General features: G+C 43.8%; 2 protein-coding genes across 6 annotated transcripts in view; one reads left to right on the forward strand and one right to left on the reverse strand.

The window, feature by feature from the left end:
• Positions 1-1,948: 1,948 nt before the first annotated feature.
• Positions 1,949-16,593, forward strand: ikbkb (inhibitor of nuclear factor kappa B kinase subunit beta). The gene is given in 25 exon segments (XM_034542400.1): positions 1,949-2,064; positions 3,227-3,345; positions 4,684-4,778; positions 7,705-7,825; positions 8,335-8,404; positions 10,039-10,127; positions 10,817-10,906; positions 10,990-11,114; positions 11,670-11,777; positions 11,864-11,993; positions 12,252-12,365; positions 12,367-12,414; positions 12,416-12,448; positions 12,549-12,663; positions 12,926-13,049; positions 13,140-13,291; positions 13,453-13,514; positions 13,611-13,711; positions 13,818-13,867; positions 13,960-14,059; positions 14,368-14,515; positions 14,928-14,958; positions 14,961-15,024; positions 15,286-15,379; positions 15,466-16,593. Coding segments are annotated over 24 exon segments (2,226 nt in total). The 5' UTR covers positions 1,949-2,064; positions 3,227-3,243; the 3' UTR covers positions 15,526-16,593.
• Positions 16,594-17,221: 628 nt separating this feature from the next.
• The window catches only part of vdac3 (voltage-dependent anion channel 3), an 8,540-nt gene continuing 3,138 nt past the window's right edge, over positions 17,222-22,623 (reverse strand). Inside the window, exons 2-11 of one of the 5 annotated variants that reach the window (XM_034542401.1) lie at positions 21,844-21,960; positions 20,631-20,702; positions 20,375-20,424; positions 19,925-19,927; positions 19,286-19,438; positions 19,142-19,194; positions 18,804-19,031; positions 18,522-18,672; positions 17,901-17,958; positions 17,222-17,783 (exon numbers count right to left, since the gene is read on the reverse strand). In XM_034542401.1, coding sequence (XP_034398292.1) covers positions 17,692-17,783; positions 17,901-17,958; positions 18,522-18,672; positions 18,804-19,031; positions 19,142-19,194; positions 19,286-19,438; positions 19,925-19,927; positions 20,375-20,424; positions 20,631-20,702; positions 21,844-21,958 — 975 coding nt within the window. In that variant the 5' untranslated portion in view covers positions 21,959-21,960 and the 3' untranslated portion in view covers positions 17,222-17,691. Of the gene's footprint in view, positions 17,784-17,900; positions 17,959-18,521; positions 18,673-18,803; positions 19,032-19,141; positions 19,195-19,285; positions 19,439-19,924; positions 19,928-20,374; positions 20,425-20,630; positions 20,703-21,843; positions 21,964-22,623 lie in introns of all 5 variants that reach the window. The other 4 variants (XM_034542402.1, XM_034542404.1, XM_034542403.1 and 1 more) reach the window with 4 other exon arrangements.

A 22,623-nucleotide genomic window follows, 5' to 3' on the forward strand; every position in this document is an offset into this window, starting at 1 on the left:
AACAGTCACAAATGGGTATGTATCGATGATGCTCCAACAGGGGAATTTGGGGAGTAGGATGATACATCTACAACAAGTAACGGTTGCTAGCTAGCACCAGAATATTCCTCTGAAAATGACTGCCGTTGGCAGGATAAAAACATGAAATTCCGTGGAAGATAAACACTTGTGAGGCTAATTGAGGGCAACATTTGAACCGTCTCCACAGGCTAGGTTTACATGACAGTAACAAAGCTAAACAAGACACAACGGTCTTTCATTATGAGTCCCATTTGACTTCACTGTTGTGCACTACCGTACTCAGCAGCACCGTGGTTGTTGTTTTTCTCAGTATAAACAGGAAAGTCTTTTACAATTTACAATCTGATAAAGTGCGTCTCACACACCCACAGACCACGTCAGAGGCACACAAGTAAATTACATACAGATGAAACCCATGGGTCGAGTCAGAGCGAGCGAGCGATCGGTTTTCACCTGCGTACGTCCAAGAATAACCAGTGATGAAATTAAAAAAACATCTCCGCGGTGCTCTGGAAATTCTGAAGTGCATCATCCGTCAGATCATCAATGAGGACACTGCAAAAATAGAGAATGCTAAAAACTGAAATTAATATTTGATATCAAGCAGCTCAAATAAGTGTCTTTTTGAAGACTGACCATTTGGTTTTAATATCTTAACCTACTTGAGACATTGGATGATGGGAAAATGTCAACTTACATATAACATGTATACAAATAGATCTGGTACACCTGACTAAGAAAATGATAACATCTGATTTACAAAATGGTGTTAGCGAACTGTTTGGGACAAAGTACTTGGACCTTGGGTGTTACATAAATTGATACGAGTACTATAAAAAACTAAATATGCCGCAAAAGATATTAAAAAGCACAATAGAAAAAAAGCCTTTTCAACTAAAGAGGAGGGGTGAAGTGAAAGTTGTGAGGCCATGAAAGCATATAGGCGGGTCACCGCGGTGTCCTGGATGGCTTGGGAAGTTGCTCCAACCATCAGCGAGAAGTTGTAAAAACAAGCTTATAAGTGTTTTTGTCCATTCCCAAAATAGTGGCAGCCAATAGGCTCCATTAACGACGTCAGTAAATTGTCCTTTATGTGAGGATAACATTATTACATTTTGGACAGACATGGATGTGGACTGCAACTTGACTGGTTGCTGGTAATTCTAGTATACAATTTGTTAATTTTCCCATTGTGTAAACAAAAAAATGTAAACTAATCCGAACAATGCCTATGGGATCCGCTAAAGCACGGTGGACAACATCTAGAAGTCACCCCCGAATTAAAGTTTGGGCACCACAACACAGACTTGTAGCAGCATAAGGACACAATTTAAAGATAATCCTTGTCTATGTTTACAAGAAGCAAGGAATATACTTTATCTACAATTTTATAGAACGAATATTGAAGTTGTATTGCTTCTTTTTATCATGTTGCCAATAAACAAGTTTGCAAGGCATATTACTTAACACATCGTATGTTTATTGATGCGGTTGTCCTCAGCTAAAGTTTATTATTGGCACATTGATTTGCAACTGCCAAGAAAGAACTTGCGCCATACGTGTTTGTTACTGTGCAGTTAAGAGTAATTAATAGACACCTCCCCCAATCAGAATCGACCATTTAGTAAATAAAAAACAAAAAAATGAGTATACATTTTGTGTAGTATTTCCTCAACTTAAAGAATTTCATGTGTGACAGTTCAAGTTGTTTAAATACAACTGCAGACTAGAAGTTAAATAAATTCCTCTCACAAAGCCTTAAACATATTTTACAAATATATATAAATTGCCTCGAAATATATGTATTATTCATAGTCTAAATGTGACGACATGGTTAAAAGGAAAAGAAAAAGAAGCTCGAGCCCCGAGCAGCGGACTCTGCCTCCTCGTGGGCGGGTCCCGCCAGGTCTTACAGGAAATATGAGTATCAGGAAGTAGAAAGTTCTTCAGATTAGTTGTGTCGCCGAAATATCCGCTCCACGTCCACGAGCTTAACTCGGTTTAAAGAAACACCAGGTGTTAGAGCTGCCTACGAAGTTTAAGGTATGTTTTAGTTGAAATAATACTTCGGTTCAAGTGCTGTTTTCCCCCTTCACGAAAATAAATAGCGGAAAACACGTCGCGTTACGTTGTGATAACTTCAGACAACCGGAAACAGCAGTGTTTTCATTGTGTTTCTGTGCTTAGCTGAGTTATGAGCAGAGGGGTTCAGTCCCTCTGCGATATCTTCTGTAACTACTATATATATATATAGTAGTTACAGAAGGTGTATATATATATATATAAATACAAATATATAAAGGTGTACAAGGAGCACTTCATACATAGACATGTTTGTTTGGTCCATGTGTAATTTACTAATGCTCATTTTACTAATCAATGCATCTGCTGATGTATAATTTGTTTCACAATAATTTCATGAGTTTAGTTTCTAAATGAGAACATAATTTTGTATTTATTTATCACATATTATTGGAGTATTTGCTTAACTCCAATTCTAATTTGGCAAAAAATAAATCAGTGTGAGAAAATGAAACTATTTTCCCGGAAGTCCCAAGTAACGGCCACATGTGTCCACTCAACAGTCCACAGCCCAAAGATATTCAACTTATAATGATATAAAACTGAGGAAAAATTATACACATTTTAAGAAGTTTGAACCAAATTTCAGAAGTTTAAATCAAAGAATGTTTCGTGTTTTTTGATTTTTGATTATTTATTGAAATAATATTATTTTGTAATTTTTTTGACACAAGTATATTCTCAGAAGGAAGGAAGCCTCAGCTGTGCTTTGAGAATGCTGCTTACATGCTAAAAATGAACATTATAAATAATAAACTTTCACAGCAGCACATTATCACTCTTTCTATTGTTTTTAGCAAGTGTTTGCATGCTCAAAGACTGGCTGAGACTGTACCAGGCACAAAGTACAGCCTAGACAGATGAAACATGGGCAAAGGTTGACAATGTAGAGCTGAGCATGAGCCCTAAAATATCCACTGTGGAGACAATTAACTCTTTATTTTTATTAAAAAACAAGCCGTTTCTCTCTCATGGCAACCTTCGGCAAAACCTAACAACTTTTGTGTGGTATCTGTGATTAGCAACGATGCTTCTCCATTTTCCTCTCATCCAGTATTTTTGTTTTCGCAGGGCCTCGAGTATGACAGTAGACTGAAGTGGTTATTTGTTGTGTTGGGAGTAGGACCAGCGGAGGAGGCCATGAATCGAGTCCCCCTGCAGCAGCAGAGCTGTGGGTCCTGGGAGCTGAAGGAGCGGCTGGGCACCGGAGGCTTTGGGAACGTCACGCGATGGCAAAACAAGGTACACGGCGCACTATTCTAACACGCTGTTACACTGCTGTTATTATCCGTGTAATTATATTTGGGGAATATTAATGGAGAAACATTAGGATGTTTAAGTAAATGGAGCATTTTAAGCGGACAGACGGAGGAGAACTAAAGCTGTCCGGCCAGCGGTTCCCAGCAGTGCAATGAGCGACTCATCACAATGAAAGCTTTGAAAATAAATGAGTGTAGCGCTAGAGGTCTCAGCAGGCTTTTGTCAAGTTATATATCAAACAAATTCAATACTTACGTAAATTAATTCGACACATAAAATACTTTATTTACCTATTTCCAAATTGACATATATTTGTTTACATTGCGCCAAACTGGCACCATTAAAAGTAGGCCAAAAGGCTGAATCTAAAAATATGTGTCTGGTGTCTGTGCGGTCATATTTTACTGAGGACATCAGTCCAGGAAGCCGTCTTCTCTGGACACCGAGTCCTATTTCACTCACAGGATGAGAGCATTGTTGAGTTGCATCAGGACCCGATGGGAATCCGCCCGCTTAGTGGACCTTCCTCTTCCTCTCTTCAAAGCTGTACTTCAGTTGTATTACTCACGCTCACTTCCGAGGCAAACTCAAAGTCGGGATATACAAACGATGGAGAGTCAGAAGCTGTAGGGAAGCGCTCATGAATATGATACCTTGGGAAATGTTTCCTCTGGCGGGTTTCAAATGTTAATGATTGTTTTCACATAGACGGGCAGCGACCCGTTGACCGCTTGGTGGACCGTTGTGTGTCCTTGTCTTCAAGATTACATCGAGAAATTATGTTAAGATTGTCGGATGATTTAATTCTACCTCTATTTATAGTAATAAAGGAAGTCATGTTCAAGAATGAATGTATTGTTTAACAGTTGAATCTCAGTGAAACAGTGCTGATCGTCGCTGCCACGCCAGGTTTGTGATGACTGAACTTCCTCCGGAGGAAATGTCCCGTCTTCCTGTATTAGTGACAGCGCTGTGGACTATTTTTAGCTCTCAGATCAGGAAGCAGGGTGGGTGCCTTGTCCCGGACGAAGCCATGAGAAACGGGCCGTGAGATTGCTCACCTTTTTTTTGGAAAAAGGTGTCGACATGGATTTGTATCCGTGTCATGGCTTGTGCTCCATTCCTTCTCCCTTTGTTAAATGTTTACTATTATTATTACCAAATATCTGACCAGAGGGCAATACTGGGTCTGAGTCTTGACCTATACGGGTCGTATAGATGCATCAGTATTAACCAGTAAACCGTTCCTCACAGCTTCCCTTTTGTACATCATGCCTATAGGTAATATCTCAAAAACAACGTGTGTGTGTGTGATTTCAGGACACAGAGGAACAGATCGCCATAAAGCAGTGCCGTCAGGAGCTGAGTGAGAGAAACAAAGAGAGGTGGTGTCTGGAGATCCAGATCATGAAGAGGTCAGTTTCACGCTCACATGCATCAACCTACTCAAGAGCCCCAGAGCAAATAAATAAATAAAAAGATTGGATTTCCCTTCGATCCCCACCGCCCTGCAGGCACATAGCAGCTTCCTTATTTCTTTCCCAGATGCCAACCAGTATTATTTTCTTGGCATTTATTGGCAGCATAGAGGAGAGGGGGGGGGGGGGGACTTTCAACAAAGTTTCCTGTCGTATGTTTGCGTCTTCACCAGTAGGACACCAGGACGCATTTTCCTCAGTGTTCCTGTGCTATAAACAGACATTTATGTGGGACTGTGTACCATATGAGCACGACATTTACTACAATAATAAAGCCATAAACTCTATTTTAACACAGACCTGTGCCCTCGGGATTAAGTAATAAAGCGAGACCAAACTATTTTAAAGTTTTGTCTTTCACATCAGTCAGCAGAGAATAACATTTAAAAAAAAAAAGATTTTACCACAGCATCTTGACTATGCTCTGTGTTTGCAAATGATCGGGGGGGGGGGGGGGGGGGGGGGGGGGGGGGGGGGGGGGGGGGGGGGGGGGGGGGGGGGGGGGGGGGGGGGGGGGGGGGGGGGGGGGGGGGGGGGGGGGGGGGGGGGGGGGGGGGGGGGGGGGGGGGGGGGGGGGGGGGGGGGGGGGGGGGGGGGGGGGGTGGGGGGGGGGGGGGGTCTTTTTCCTGCGGTGACGGATCTTTGTGTTTGACGCACCTAACTCAGGTAAAGAAATTGGTAGTCCCCTGTCCCCTCCGATTCTTTTTCCCAGCCAAACTCTTTGATGTGTTTCTTTAAAGCTCTTTTTTTGACACAGGAGACGTGTTGTGACTTACCGAGGTACACTCCATGACGTGGTGGCGTTAACTTATATAACTCATAACTTATGAGTTTGACATCTGACTTCTATGCGCACGTCTGTATCTCTCATTTACAAAACCTAAATTTGCATCCCGAAATAGTAAAACATCACACACAAAGACATTAAATAATTAGGAGAGCATTGACGTTTTGGGTTATTTTGGTCTGTTGGTGTTTATTTTGGACACTTTCTCGTTCTGCTTCGCCTCGGAGTCAGTGTTTTATTTCCACACGCGTACGTCTGTGTTGTCCATTAGCAGTTTCGGTTCGGGTGTGGGGTCACTGGACTAGAATGGCAGCTCATGCAGGTTTTAAAAAAAAAAAAAAATGTTGTGAGGTATGTGTGTGTTTTGTCATTTGCTGGTTCAAACATAAGTATAACACCATTTATTTCCTAGTCCCAGTTTAACAAGTGTGTTGTTTTCAGACAGACATGGTCACGACCACAACCCTCCAGTGCACCCACGCTCAACCCTTGGGGGAAAAACCACAGGGCAGGGGACGCGTACACGGCAACCTATTATTATATTATTACAGCTACTTAACACAGATGTACGCGTGCTTATGTAAACCCACTTTTGCAATATTTTTGTTTGTTATGACGTGTTTATAGGAGTTATATTTCATCACTTTTTTTTCATCTGCTAAATGGTTTAGTAAAAAAAGAAAAGTATGTATTTATCCAACAATTTTGTTCATGTTTTGCTATTCCCTCCCACTATTTTTCTTTTTTTAATTTGAGCTGAAGGGAGGAAGAACAAAGATAAGAGAACTATTTTCCGCGTCATTCAGGTTGGGTTTGCAGAGAAGAATAACATGTTAATGACTGATAATAACGTAACTGCAGCTTATTGATGAATTTCATACATCTACGGCTATCAGAGCCGTTCCCACACAATGTTGCATGTTGTACACGGTTGTGATTACTCACCATTTTCCTGGTGTATCTGGTATCAGTCATCTTATTATATTTCTCTTTTGTTTTCTCAAAGAGGGCTTGACCCCGTGACAATCAGAAAAACACATTGTTTCAATCAGAGTTATGAAACAGCGAAGATTAAGAAACAGAGAAAGTAACGGAGCAGGTCAGAGGGCAAAGGGAGGTGTCGGGAAGGTTTAGCCTGTAAATTAAGATCCCTTTGTTGGACACAGTGTTGGGGAAGAGATCCAAGTAAAAAAAGAACAGAGCTACATGTCTAATGCAGGTGTATATATATATATATATATATTACAATAATAATAATGTGTTGTGTAACCTCAAAAACGGGTTTTTGATGCACAAAATGCTGCTCTTTATTTTGTTCATAGTTTTTGCTGTCCTAAAACCCGACATTACAACGTCCGGTTCAACTGTGCCAAAAGTCAATGTTTTTCAAAAAAAAAATGTATGTGTTTATTGTTAGATGCCTGAAATAAAGTCTGTGGTTACGGAGAGTAAAGATATTTTAACTTTGGTTCTACAATATAAAATATGTCAGTATTTCTTGAGTTTTGAAGCGTTTACGTGTCATTAAAATGGCTGAATGACCCGACAAAACGTTGTCACGCCGACAAGTCTGCAGTGTGGTTCGCATATAGCTTAGAAAATCATAAAAGTGGTGTTCCTTTGTGAAGCTGATCTTGCTGAAAGACAACTAGTAAGTATCACAGAGATTATTTTCTGCAATTATCCAAAATCCAGTTCAAACAATTCCCATAGGCGTTTCATCGAGGAAACCAGTGTTGCACCAACAAACATCGAATAGAATGAAGTGACCAAAAAGTGACGTTTTGGTCGGACGTGGATGTGGAACTGTGTGGATGTGCGCTGACAAAGGCGCACAACCACATTACTGTATAATTTTATGTCTTCAGGCCTCCACTCGACTAAGACAAGGAAAACAATCACGAATATGGAGGTGAACTTAGATATCACTTCATTTCATTTGGTCACAATCTCAAAAACTCCAGATTTAGATTTCGACAGTTTTCTTTAATTGTCTTTTGTCCTCACTGGAACAAATATGATAGGATACGTTGTTCCGCCCCACTGACCGATATCCGCTCATTTTGACTGTCGTAGGTTGGATCATGTTAACGTCGTTGCAGCCAGAGATGTTCCTGAGGGAATGCATCAAATGATAACCATCAATGACCTGCCGCTGCTGGCAATGGAGTACTGTCAGGGAGGAGACCTGAGAAAGGTAAACGTCTGCTTCATGTTTGTGGGAGTATGTGCGCACATGTAGTTTAGGACACTTTAAAGCCCATAGTAGACCTCCAGGTCAAAATGCTGAATCATAATAAGTGAATCATACAGCAAAAACAGTTCTTGTGAAATACCGCATAATAACCTCCCAGATGGCCCGACACTAAGCAGTCGCCTCTTTTACCGGGCCTCCCACACATTTCCAACGCCCGAAATTCAATCAAAGGATTAACAACAAAGTGCTGATTGGCCAATTGCAAAACTACTATGGACGCTTTTTAAAAGTCTGAAGAATGGTATGAAAAAAATGCCTCGTGAGAGTTGAAACTTGGGTTTGTTTCCAGCTTGAATCTGAGCCTGCAATATATGTCTGATCCCTTCCAAACACAATGTTCTGAACGGACCATTAATTTTAAAGAAGAGCATCAAGTTGTAAAACATCAATCGAGAAGACAGATTGACGCTCTTCATTGTCTCGAGTGTCTGTGTTTGTGCTCCACGCAGCATCTGAACCTCTTGGAGAACTGCTGTGGAATGAGGGAGGGCTCCGTTTTGATCCTGTTACGGGACATTTGTGAGTATCCCGCTGAAGCCCCGTCTCCACGGTGACTGTAAAGTGTACCACTTTAAAGCGCGTGCATGTGTGTGTGTGCGTGTGTGTGATTGAGGTGAGCTGGCAGCGTTATTAGTTTCCTGTAGTGGGGAGGAAATAGTCACAGTGACCAGTATCGTGATGTCACCGATGACCCACCGACCTCTTAGTCACGATGGCGACAGTGCACGCAGAGAGGAGGTTTACGTCAACAATCGGACGCACTTACGCTCGGACTGCTGACATAATGTACGAAAGCTTCTATCAACAAGACATTTATACTACACGCAGTATAAATAAGGTTGAGAGAGGACACATATGGTATGGATCACATGTAGCTAGAGTGGAGAGTAGAGGAGACTGACACACCCACACACACACACACACACACACACACACACACTCAAACTTACTCACAGACACATAGAAACTCCTTTTCCTGTTAGCCACTGGTTGACATTTCCTGATAATGAGTGATCCCCTTTAACTGCTTTATGAGTGAGGGTAAAGACAAAGGCATGCACATCCACACCCAAACACCCACCCACAAATACACACACACACACACACACACACACACACACACACACACACACAGTCAGGTACCCAAAGATTATGAGTTCCGCCTCGTTGAACCCTTTTTGCCAGCACACACACTAGTCACCCTTTTGATGCATTAGTTATGACAGTATAGTTTCAGCTGTAAATTGAGACCAGACCTAATCGACCTAATTTCCTGCAGATTAAAGGCTGCGGAATGAGTCTCATCCTCTTAAATTCTTATTAAAGAGTTACTGTACAGAAAATAAGTGTTTCACTGCCCTCTCTGGTTTAAATTTCACCTCTGATTACCCAACCCAACAGTGATGTCACAGTGTCCTGGAGTACACTGTGACATCACTGCAGGTGAGAAGATGAACCACAGGAGGTCAGGAGAAACACAACGTTTTTTTTTTTTAAAGAGCATCTTTATTCCAGATGACTTTTTTTTTTTGCTGGCCTCTAGTTGTCTAATGTGTTACTTCTGGCTGCAGTGAAGTGTCGGTACACTGTGACATCACTGTTTAATGAAACGGAGCACACTTCCTGATGACCAGTGGTCAGATGTAAAACACACCTGAAACTTTCAACCAGCAAGAGCAGTGAGCCACTGCTTTTTAGGTTTACAGGTCTCGGGGAATAGTGGATCCAAAGAGAACTGAGCAAGGTCTGATGAATTGCCTCAAGGGATGCCACTTCACAATAGAGGCTGAAAAATAAACAGATTTCGGGAAGAAGTGAGAAAGAAGAGGTTTTTACCAGACCTCGTAATCTCTGCTTGAGGCAATGTTAGCCGCCACTGGGATAACACTAGTGAATCTCCCACAATCTGGCAGAGGGCAAGTTGCAACATGGGTAATGTAGGCGCCAGGTTTTAACATAGAAGGAGAATGCGTGACATAAAATAGACGACATGTCTGGTTCAGCTGCGTCGATTTTTTAAAACTGTCCGGCGATGCTAAATTGCGCTAATGCAGCGTTAACTTCCTTCATATGAGAATAAGCCTGGAATCTTCCGCAAACAGTTTCCAAGTCATGCAACTCTAACTCTGCATTGTTCTTCTTCCGCCCTTCAGCGTCGGCTCTGACCTACCTCCATAAGAAGAGGATCATCCACAGAGATTTGAAACCAGAAAACATAGTGCTGCAGCAGGGAGAGAAGAGAGTGAGTGAAATACCCCGTGAACCTTCTTGTTATGACAAATACACCCAAACCACAACAAAGAGGACATATACAGCAACGACTTTTCTTCCCCCTCTTTTGTGGGTTATGTTGGATTAAGTGCAGGAGACTCGTCTCTCTCAACTTCACATGTTTACCGTCACCAGCTGAGCACTGAATATTTAATTTGGAAAACCCAATCAGCTGATCCGTACAGTTACAAGGAATGTTTGGGATTGTACCTTCTCCTCCGGGCCTCCCTTTATTGTGTTCCTTGTATCCTCCAGCCTGCAGTTGGACACAAGGAAATGAAGAATGCTATATAAATGAGGCCAGACATATTAAAGGAGTTATATATTCATGTTTATGCACACTGCTGTGTTTATAGAAATTGAACCAAACAGACTTTATCTGCACAAAGTTTATTGTTTTGCACACCAGAGAAACAGTAAATCCAACGTACAGTTGTAGTTTTTGGTTTGTGTGGGAGGTTTGAGACCAAACAGTTGGACGCAAATGGACAGAAAAGCATTGAAAGTTGATTTCGGCTCATGTATTCTTGAAAGATTCTTTAAAGAAATTTGACATTTTGGCGCTTACCGCTCGAGGCTTTGATGGGATGATACCTTTTAAGTTGTCCATTTGTAATTGTAAGATAACATGTTGACTTTTTTTGTCTATCTTAATCTTAGTTGATCCACAAGATTATAGATCTGGGCTATGCCAAGGAGCTGGACCAGAGCAGCCTTTGCACCTCATTTGTGGGAACCCTTCAGTATTTGGTAAGTGATGAAACATTTGACACACGATCTCCTCACCACGTTCTGGCAGTAACAGCTGGACGTGTTTCCCCTCCGTCCTCCAGGCTCCAGAGCTCATCGAGAGAGAGAAGTACACGGTCACTGTGGACTACTGGAGCTTCGGGACTTTGGTGTTCGAGTGCATCACAGGATTTCGCCCTTTCTTACCAACCTGGCAACCCGTTCCTTGGTAGAACCACCATTCGGAAATTACTATTTTTGAACCAAGTTGGTGATTTGTTTAAATGTCACAAGAAGTAATTGTGAAGGAAGTGAAGTGTCATGTTTTTACAAAACTAGTTTCAAACATTTCTCCCTTCTCAAATCAAATGTTTCTCTTCTTTTACCTTTTTCTTTTGACACTTCTGTCTAGCTTTTGCAAAACAAGCTCAACAATGACATTTTGGAAAGATACATTATTATGTAACGCACAGGAATTGTATAAATAACCGGATTGCTAAAGCGAAGAATCTCAGGATATGTGTGTTGTGCCAACGTCAATGCCCCGTGTGCCTCATGATGAATAATAGATTTATAACTCCAGGGGGGTCTGGCTACATAGAACCAAAATACTCGCCTCCCTTACTTGCAAGTTCAGTTCCTGGCATGTACGTTCACAGGTCGGAATTCACTGATTAAATTGAGGAGGAAGCATACAAAAAAATGTGTACATTCACATAAAGTCTGCAAGTCCACATTTTAATTTGTAGGGCTTTTCTCTCATATCCATCTGTATCCTTTTTAGGCACAGCAAACTGAAGATGAAGCAGAAGGATGACATTGTTGTCTACGAGGACCTCTCGGGAGAAATCCGCTTCTCTAAACATCTGCCTCAGCCCAACGACCTCAACAGGTGATTTTAGACACAAATATATATAGATCAAATTTTATTTTATACATTTATTATCTCAGTCAAATGTGTTAGCTGGTGTTTGACAGTTTGTTAATAGAGAGGCTGGAGAGGTGGCTCCGGCTGATGTTAATGTGGTCTGCTCAGGAGAGAGGCAAAGACCCCGATGCTACACCCATGGACTGCTTCTCCCGGCTGGAGGTCATTCTGCAGCTCAAGGTCAATTAAGTGAATCAGTCATTTATCATTCCCCTTTGTCTCATCTCATTTCCCCCCATGTGGACATCTTTTAGTACTCTTACTGAAAACACCAAATCACGTGTCAAAAGAGCTTACAGCTTTGTTTCTGAGATCAAGCTGTAATTTAAGGTTGTTGTGTTTTTTTGCGACACCATAGTGCACCTTTTAGACATGAGACCAACACATTTCTTTGTTCTTTCTGCACTGTGCTTGTGTCCTTCTCTCCCCGCGCCCCAGCTGGTTCATGTGCTGAACATGATCTCCGCTAAAATCCTGACGTACTCCGTCTCGGACGAAGAGACCGTGGCAGACCTGCAGCTGAGGATCGAGAAGGACTCCAACATCCCTGCCGTCCAATCAGGAGCTGCTGCTGGAGGCGGGCTTAGCTCTGGAGCCTCACAGGACTGGCCACGCAGTGCGCCGTTGATTACATCGTAATGTCTTTACACAACAATACCTTCACACACACAATCGTCAATAGCACGTGGGTATTAATGGACTGAGTCAGAGTATTATCATTGCCTGTGCCCGTAGGAGATAGATGGGCGACGGACAGACCTTTCCACTGGTCTTCTGTTCGATCGGTCCTCTTGCAGCTATGAACCTCAGTTTGCTCCGCGCACCCTACCAGACAACATCCTCTACATCCGTGAGTACACAGCAAGTTTTTTTTGTTTTTTTAAAATGTCTTCACGTGTAATTCTGTGTACAGCTTTTCTAACATTTGAGCTGCCTTCTTCCTCTCTCTTTTGTTGATTTCTGTTGAATCTGCCTCACTTTTGCTAAAACCTTTCAAATGAATTGAGTACTCCTGTTTATTCCCGAGTTGTAAACCCTGTGGGAAAGCTACAAACTGCAACAACTAGAATAACAATAAACATGCAACCTTTCGCCTTCGTCTTTTATCACAGAAACCGGACATAAACAAGTTCTGGCCTACAGCCCTCTGAGGAGGACTTGCGGCCAGGCGTGGCACACCATCCGCTCCCTGAAGGAGGACTGGCAAAGACTGCAGCAGGGCCAGAAAGCTGCCATGTAGGAAAACACGCACTCAAAAACACGCGCACAACAAACGTCGACTGTGTGGGCGAAACAAAACGCGTGTCTTTGCCGCTTGTCTTTCAGCATGAGCCTCCTGAGGTACAACTCGTCGCTGTCCAAGCAGAAGAATGAGATGGTGTCCATGCACCAGAGACTCATGGCCAAGCTGGACTTCTTCACCATGAGCCTCCAAATTGACATGGACAAATACCAGGAGCAGACAGCCACCGGAATCGGTACGATGTGACAAAAAACAACACGTTGGTAGAAAGAGGGCAGGTTTACACTGCAGCTGGCAAAACTGCATTTAATCTGCCCTTTAATTGTAATGATGCATTTCCATAATTTGGTGGTAAGTGTCAAGAACGCTTGTCTTTTTTGTTTTTAAATGTTCTAGCGTCAGAGAAACTCATGGGCGTGTGGCGGGAGATGGAGCAGACTGCTGTCAGCTGTGGTCAGGTAGAGTTGTGTGTGTATGTGTGTGTGTGTGTGTGTGTATGTGTGTGTGTGGGGACTGGTGCTTTAAAAAGACCAAAACCCTTGTGTGGTGTCTAGGCCAAGGTGAGCGAGCTGGAGGACGAGATGATGCAGCTGCAGCCGGACATAGTGGATGTGCAGCGGCAGCCATGGAGGAGTGGAGAGGCTCTGGACACGCTGTATGTCTAAACCAAACTAAACTCTAAAGAAATCCAAAATCAAACAAAAAACAACTGATTTGTGATCTTGAACCCTCCTCTCTTCTTCCCCCCTTTTCATTCCCAGCGAAGGGAAAGCCATGGAGCTGTTCCGCAAACTCCGAGAGAAACCCAGAGGTTTGGATAGCGCACGTCCGCTCACCTCCGGTACAACCCTCAGTGCGACGGCGTTTAATAAACCTGACTCTTCTTTTCCTTCCCCTGCTCAGACCAGAGGATCCCAGGGGACAGTGGAGAGGTGGTGCGCCTGGTGGTCCAGGCCGTGCACTTCTACGAGAGGAAGCTCCGAGACTTCTACACGCACCTCAGGTACTCAAATGCGTTTTTTATTCAACTCATGTGAAACAACTCCCAGATCACTTAGAGCAGGCTTTGTTTCACAGTCTTCCAAGGACCAGGCGCACCCTTTGAAGAAGAATAGAAAAAAATTGTGTGTGTGTAATAATAATAATAATTTAAGCCGGTTATAGACGGTCGAGGCCCTGCATGCTAGACAGAGTCTAGAGAAATAGACAGGATCGAATAATCCGCGGGATGGGACACTTCCTGTTCACAACTTCTTCTCTCCTTGTGCCTCCGATAATTCGGTCCGCCGCCGTGGTTCGTGCTGGACACAGTAAGACCGCAGTGTGCCGTCAGCGCGTGATGGAGCTGCTGCCGAAGGTGGAGGGCGTGGTCCAAAGCATGGCTGAGAGCGAGCAGGTCCTGATGGGTCTGCAGGAGAGACGACAGCGGGAGCTTTGGAACCTGCTCAAAGTGGCCTGTGTGAGGATGCATGAACTGCTCACACACACACACACACACACACACTCTCTCGCTCCCATTCCTACTCTCCTTTTAGGGATACCTAAATTGCATATAATTATTGTATACAATTGTTTTGGGGATATATTTTTGGAGTCCCTACAAATAATATTCATAAATAAATCATCCATCAATCGATCTGCAACGTTTTAGCGACGAGGGAGCGACAGTCGCTCCGTCTCGGCCCGCCTACTTTTTAGCAATCCAATCGAAAGCAACGGATTCAATTTTAAATTCCTCCCTGTAACTGTGCACCCATCAAATATTCCGACTCTCCAACGTCCGTGTTTCACTGGGACTTTAATTCTCGAGCACCACTCTTTTGTGTGTTTTCCGCCACGACACTCGTCAAGGATGGTCTTGTCTTGTGCAGAGTAAAGTCCGCAGCCGCGTGAGTGGGAGTCCGATGGATTACCAACCCCGTCTTCAGTGCCGCCTCTGCTGACCCCGAGACACAGCTTGCAGCAGTTGTGAGTGCACTTAAAACACACACACACACACACACACACACACACACATATACACACACACAGGGGTTTAAAGGATGTTCACCATTTAGCATTTAGTCTCATCTTTTGAAAATGTTGTCAAGCACCACTTAGCTGTACACAGAGACACAACTGTAAGAATGTTTTTAATTCACGACATTTGTCCACAATTTTCATTTCCTACAAGACAAAATTATCACCAGCGTTGTGAGTCTGCATGAATCACTTTGGATGTGTCCGCAGTGACGAGTCTCTTGTGGAGGAGAGCAGGGCGTTCGAGGGGCGACTCCAGAGTCTGCTGCATGACACCATCCAGGACTCACAGAGCAGTATGGAGGTACTCGCACTTGTTGTGATGCTGTTGTGTAGTTCATGATCATTTGAAAAAGAATGTTTCATGTGTCATGACTTCTTTTGTCCCAGGTGTTGAGGGAGTGGACGTGGCTGCATGGCGGACAGAACTTCTCCAGCGACCTCTCCTGAATTGGGGGAGGGGGGGGGTAATTATTTGCCTTACACGTGGTGCTCTACTGCCCCTGTGTGGATGGGATGTCAAACTACAGGGGGAAGTGGTAGTAGCTGTTTTGAAAACAAATGAGAATGGAGTAATAGCTGCTGGCACATGTTTGCTTAATGAGATTAAGGAGCTGTCTGAGCTTGTAAAAGAGGAAAATTAACGCCAAGCTGTTAGCGCAGTGAAGCAAATGTATCTTTGATTATTATCAGGGGGATCTTTTTTTAATTGTTTTACCCACTTCTCATTTTAACAAAACATGAAATATGTTTTGGGGTAAAGTTGCACTTCATAATGCACGGATCAACCACTTCATTGGCAACACGGACGGAAGCAGATGGTTGAAACCTGTCGTTCACACCGACTCACATTCCTTCAGTGTTACAGGGCGCTCTTTTAATCAGCTGTCATACACAGAGAGCTACTTTAATTCTCAAATTTAGAAGTGAGAGAACGCATGAATGTCACCAAAATTGACAGACAGACATATCAAATATTTCTCTTGCCTTTTGAAACTATATATTTTTGTTACATTGGTTTCACCATGTGTGGTGAACTTATTAGTAAAAATACATATTATATGTCAAGCTTTATGCACATTCATCCCAGGTTTTATTCTAAAAGTTGTATTCTAACAATGTCCCTTGATTGTATTTTGTGCCTTCATGTAAATATGTATCCAGTTTCTAACTGGACCTATATTTTCATTGCAAATGTAGTTTTAGGAAGAAAATCATTGAACGGCATGGGTGACGTTTATTACTGTAAAATTAGTATCTATCTAAGTCTATGCTGAACGACTGTCTGAATGTGATTCATTTTTTTACATCTACTGATAATTATATAGAGGGTGGACACAATAACGACAACACCTGTACAATATTGTGCATTCCGGTATCCCTGCAATAATTTGAAGTGTTGTGAGGTTTGTCGCGTTAAACTCATGCTGAGACGGTTTATTGGGTTTCACACTTGACTTGGTCCATAATGCTGGTTTTCTTTAAAAAAAGGAGAAATAAAGGATGTTATTGGTCTAATCTATGGGTTAAAAACATTTTTGTTTTGCTGAAACGAGTCAAATGTATGGATTGTGGCAAAACTGTAAGAACTTGTGAATTGGCTTCACCCCCTTTACACTTAAAATATGTGTATTCTAGTTATAAATCCAACTACCAGAGGTAGACTTCACTGTGTGATGATGAGATATTACATATGTCAAGTATCTGGCATATCTGGTCTATTTGTGAACACACTCGATGCTGAAGTGTGGAAAGGGAACTTTGTATCTTGAACACAGTATTTTACTTTACTGTAAGGGATGATTTCTTTGCTTCATTTACTTACATTCTTTTTTTTTTAAAGCACACACTCCAAATTATAGTGTTTAACATTCTTTATTCAATAATTTAAGAAATCATATACTAATCAGTAATCAGTTTGAGGTCCTAATTGTTGACTAACTTCCCAATACGAAGCACAGCACAGATAAAGGGAAATGTAGTGGTAACCGTCGAAGAGGTTCAGGACACAGCCAGACGAAGAGGGGACACAGTCTCAAATTGGGAAAAAAGGGACCTGAAAAATAGATATTTCAGCAACTGAAGGCCCACAGTTTAAAACTGCGTTACTGAGGTCAAGCGGTGGAATCAAAGTCGGCCCACTCAATCCGAGAAGGATCCTTCCAGCTTTTTATTGCATCTCTTATGTGACAATGAAAAGTTGGAGAAAAAAAAAACAACGTCTCTCTAGCCTCAAAAGCATGCAACACAACCCACAATATACCAAAACAAGCGTCCTCTAATAATCGTACTGATGTATATAACTCAGAGTATAGCTGACCAAAAACAAGGTGCTTCAAATCTTATAAGACACAAATGCTCTATAAAAGTGCACTTCATAGTTAGCAGTGTTTCAAAAAAATGTTTCCACGAGTCTCGTCTTTTGTTGCTTTCTGGTGATATGTGCACATTTTAAAAGTAACGGTCACAAGAATAATGCTTGATTCTATTAAAACGACATTACTGGAGGTCTTGGGAGACAGGCTTGGGGTTTTAATAAGGCCAATGTGTGTGTGTGTGACACGATGTGTTGACGTGGTCGTGGTTGCTTTCCTTCTCTCCGTGTGCGTCCTCCCTCTAAGCCTCCAGCTCGAAACCCAAGCCGACTTTGTGGCCGCCGCCGTTCACGTTCTTCCCGTCGAGCAGACCCGAGAGGGTGAGCTTCACTCCTGCAGGGAGGACAGTTAGATTTATGTATCGGGTCGCCTGTTAGTGTTGTCACAACATTTTTTTTTTTTTTAAATAAATAGAAATATAGATTTTTACAAATCCAGCAATCAGCTAACCTGGCCTGAGGGTCTGTGTGTATCCAACTCCAACGAGGCAGGCGTTGTTGACTTTGGTCTGAAACGTCATGAGACAATCGTGAGCACAGCCTTAGGATGGGATCTGGGATGCAGTTACATCATTTATTACATATGGACACATCAGCCTCGAGTAGAGGAGTTAGATGAGTATCTCAGGTACATTACATATTACATTACATATCTTTTAGCTGATGCTTTTATCCAAAGCGACTTACAATAAGTGCATTCAGCCATGAGTACAAAGTCAGAACAACGAGAATCAAGAAAGAAATGTTTCTTCAAGGTACTTCAGAGTGAGTTATGGGAGTTATCATTTCTTTTTTTTTATCGACCACACTAGCGGCTCTATGAAGGTGGCGATGTTGGCCTATTTTGACGGATGGACAGATGTCAGCGGCGTCCAGAGGACAAATCCTACTGACATCATTATGATGGTAATATTTGGTGCTTGTCTTTGAGCTCCATGCTACCGATGTTAACATTGTCAGCGTGTGGCTCAAAGCGCAGACAAGATTTCCCCGTTTTCTCACAAATCAGATCTATACTCAACCCCTGGAAAGAATAGCTGCCCCCGTGATGTGTTTTGCAGTCGATGCTTACAGACAGGAAGGCGTCCTTATCCAGCTGGTATTTGGCTCCGATCCCGAAGCGCGTGTTGTTGCTGCCAGCCGTCCAGGCCAGGTGGACCGCCGTCTCCAAGTTGCCGCTCACCTTTTGGTAAATGGAGCCGGTGAATTCTGTGCCGTCATTTCTGAAACACACACACACACACACACACAAAAAAGGTCAGTGATTGGAACTTGGACGTTTCCTTCCAGAGGAAGTCACTTCTTTCGCCTGCCTCTCTGTCACTTCCTTTTCTGCCTCTCCGCAGTGACTCACACGTTGCTGTGAAGCTGGAAGTCGCCGGCCTTGTATCCGAGGGCGAAGTTGTTCTGGATCAGCTTGGATTTGGCCGTGTCAAAGGCCAGCTGGTAGCCCGCCAGCCAGCCCTCGTAGCCCAGCACGGCGGCGGCGTGGATGGTGGGGCCCGCCATGTCGAAGTCCAGGTCGCAGCCCACATTTACAAAGTCGCATTTGTAGCCGGACTTCAGCTTGGCACTCTTCTTGCTACAGCAGGGATATAGCAAATAAATAACAATAGAGGTGTTGTGTTTATTATAAACATCTGGTATTTAATTTAATCAAGACACTGAAAACCCACTCAGGGCTGCTCTCACCCGGTGTTGGGCACGAATGACGCGTCCAGGCCGAGCTTCAGGCCCTTAGCCAGCTACAGGCAGAGAAACGGACAAGGAGGCCGTGAGCTTATAATACTCGATCTGAGAGTGAATGTACTGATGTGTTGCGACATTTGACTCCACCTGGTCCTCCATGGTGATCTCCGTGGTGAGAGTGTTGTCTGTGTTCCATTTCTGGTTGAAGTTGAGGCCCAGGTCCTTCACTTTGTACTTGGTCTCCAGGTGGCCTCCGGACTTCCCCGTGTCGGTGTTGTTGGAGCCAGAGGTGGCGAACTCCTGCAGAGAAGGGGACAAAGTGATGAAGGGAGGAAGATGAAAAGGAGGTGGAGAGGTAAGCAGAAAGGCACATTAGAGCTCAACTAAGCTACTATAAGCACGAAGGGGAGAGAAAACATAGAGGAAGAAAAGAAGAAGAAGAAGAGTGAAGGAAACGAGCCTCGTCTCTTAAGCTTTGCGTGGCTGGGTATTTAAAAGACAAACCATACCTTTTGAAATGGATAAATGAGTTGGGGGGGGGGGGGTAATACTGTGAGGGAGAGGTTGGGCGTCGGGGGGGGGGGGGGAAGGGTGTCGATTGGACACAAAGAAACACTTGGCAGGAAGCCTGCGCGCATCGTCCGCACAGCACATAACATAACCGGTATCACTGGCCAGTACCGTATCAGTACTTATACACACATACACACATACACACACACACACGCTCACACACGCTCACACTCTCACACTCTCGCTCTCTCTCTATCTCTCTCTCTCTCTTACCATCTGACAGGAACATCCAAAGAAGAAGCAGGAAAATAAAGAGAGAAAAGAGAGAAGTTAGGGAGAACCTCACAGAGTTGACATGCTCTCTGGGAAGATGGAAAACAGAAACCTGACACAGAGGCATTCACAACGAGTTTTTTCCGTTTGATTTTGCGGTATGTGGGAAACTATGCGAGGGCTCATTACGGTTTTACCGTGGCAACGGGTTTATAGCAACACAACACGTCTGGAGTAAACTAACCCCCCCCCATCATGATCCAACATGTTTGAGGCAAAAGTAGTCCACTCTGGCCGACGGTGTTAATCTGCTGACTGTGTAGATTACTCCGATCACACGTCACGCAGCAAAACACTCTGAGAAAGAAGCGGCGCAGAGGCCGGGAGTCAGCGATGCTGGTCATTCAGCGAGTGAGAGACGACACTAACAAAGACAACAGAGGTACTTACAACACCACTCTGGGACTTGGTCTTAACGTCCAGCTTGAGAACTCCATATCCTGAGAAAGACAGGGAAATTATGGACATCCACAAAAAAAAGAACTGACAACTGACATCCTTGTGCTGCACAGCGTGGCTCTCGAGCAGCTGCAGCATGAATAAACATCGCAGGGCAAACAAATGTGTTCTCGTGCAAAACGGTTCCAAGGAAATGGCAACATCAAGTCATACATCGAATATGTATATGAGAGTTGTGTGGAGTTACCAAAGCCCTTGTTGAAGATGTCTTTGGCAGATTTCCCCAGGTCCGAGTAGGAAGGAGGGATGGCCATCGTGCCTGAGGGAACAGACGTGCAGGTTATGAAAAAAAACACTTAACAATTAAAACATCCTGCTTTTCCCATAATGCAACTCAATAGTGTCTTTGTGTCAAATGTCAGACAGTACTGTCTAACTCGGTGGAATGCCCCTTTAAAATCGAAAGCGCTGGAACAAATGCTGCAAACAACTAGCAACCTGAAAGCCCTCCTGTGGACACGTGGAGGAGGATGAGCAGTGCAACTCAGAGGGCGCAGACGCTTGTGAAGTACAGTGTGTGTTCACTCACACGCAAAGCATCGCAGAGAGCGTCTTCCACCAAATATTTACCAGTCATCAGCATACAGTACATGACCTTTGTCTCACCATCTGGAGAGGGGGGTGTCTGACCCCAGGGTGACATCCCCCCCCCCCCCCCCCCCCCCCCCCCCCCCCCCCCGCCCCCTCCATCTTCCATGTGAACCCTATCGATTGCCTGGCAGCGGTCCATTAGCAAGCAGCGGATGTTGAACTAATGCGACTGATTCTCGAAGCGGAAGACGGGACTCCAAATGTACAGGAGCAAATATTCTTTGTGAAAAAGATCACACAGCCATCCAACATAAACAACATCCCCAAGTATGCCATGCCTGTGATAGGTTGGGTTATGAAATATACAGCCCAATGCAGGAGAGCTAATCCAAGCAGCAGCAGCAGCAGGTTTGGTTAGTCAGCAACTACGAGTCCTGCACACCACTGCAGTGCACCGGTCATCAGGGTCCCCGGGCTCAGTGTGTGTGTGTGTGTGTGTGTGTGTGGAAGACATTTTTGGGCTGGGTGACTCTGCGGGGAAACGTTTAGAATCCCTTACTACACAAAGCTGGTTTAATGTTTTACTTGTTGTTGTCCCGCTATTCACCATTCAAATCTTTTTTGTTTGTTTGTTTGCAGATGATGGAGACTTTGCTTTGGGTAATGCAACCTCAATTGTTCTCAGAAAAATACCAAAAATGATGTCGCTGCAATCGAAACACTGGAGTTGACGAAGATGGAAAAAATGTCACAGATGTGCAGGTGTGGCCCTCACGAGGCGAAAGTCACTGCGGCCGAAGCTCAGTCCAGGGACCCTGATGTTGAGTCGCCTGTCCCTCTCTACGCCCCCTCCCCCGCCCCCCACTCACCATGTCCCTTGGGTGCCCGGTGCTGACACGTCCCACAGTGACCTTTCTTCAATGGCTGCTTGCCTTTTCCTGCCTCGTCCTGCTGCACCTCGCACACCGCTGTTTTCTCTGCCATGACTCCTCAGAAGGGGGGGGGGGGGGGGGGAAACGACAATGGGGAAACTTTTGGCAAGAGCTCCAGCACTGTGCACAATACGTGGGCTTGTCTGAGAATTGGCTGCGAGTGTTCGCATGTTCCTTCAGCATGCAGTCGGAGCTGGCGTCCTTGAGTCATGCAGAGAAACGGCCGACCATTGCATCACATTGTACTGTACATGTGCACCGGGAAGAACACGTGTACTTGAACGTGACATGGGCTGAGAAGGCATACTGATCAGTGCCGAGAAGGGTAGAAAACGATGATGTGTTGAAATATTGAAGGGCACTGCACACCACCATAACACATATGCATGACATCATTATGTCACCTACAGGCAAGAAAAAATCCATCCCACATGCTGCAAACTTGGTTTCAAATGAGTAGTTCTTACTTAAGCAGCAGAATTAAAAACATTGACATATCGTCCCCTTTATGTTGATATGGTGAACTTGTTGGCAAATAGTTGCCTATTTACAGATATCTGTCTGTGCTGCCAAACCCATCATGACATATTTTTAACTAAGCCCCACCCACTTCAAAAGCAGCCAATTAAAAACAAGAATGAGAAAGACCACAAGAAATGTCTCGAGTGAAAGGACCAAATGTTATCAAGCTCTGTGGGCCCATCTCTCATAGTGCAA

The sequence above is a fragment of the Cyclopterus lumpus genome, chromosome 9 (genome assembly GCF_009769545.1).
Source record: "Cyclopterus lumpus isolate fCycLum1 chromosome 9, fCycLum1.pri, whole genome shotgun sequence".
NCBI lineage: Eukaryota > Metazoa > Chordata > Actinopteri > Perciformes > Cyclopteridae > Cyclopterus > Cyclopterus lumpus.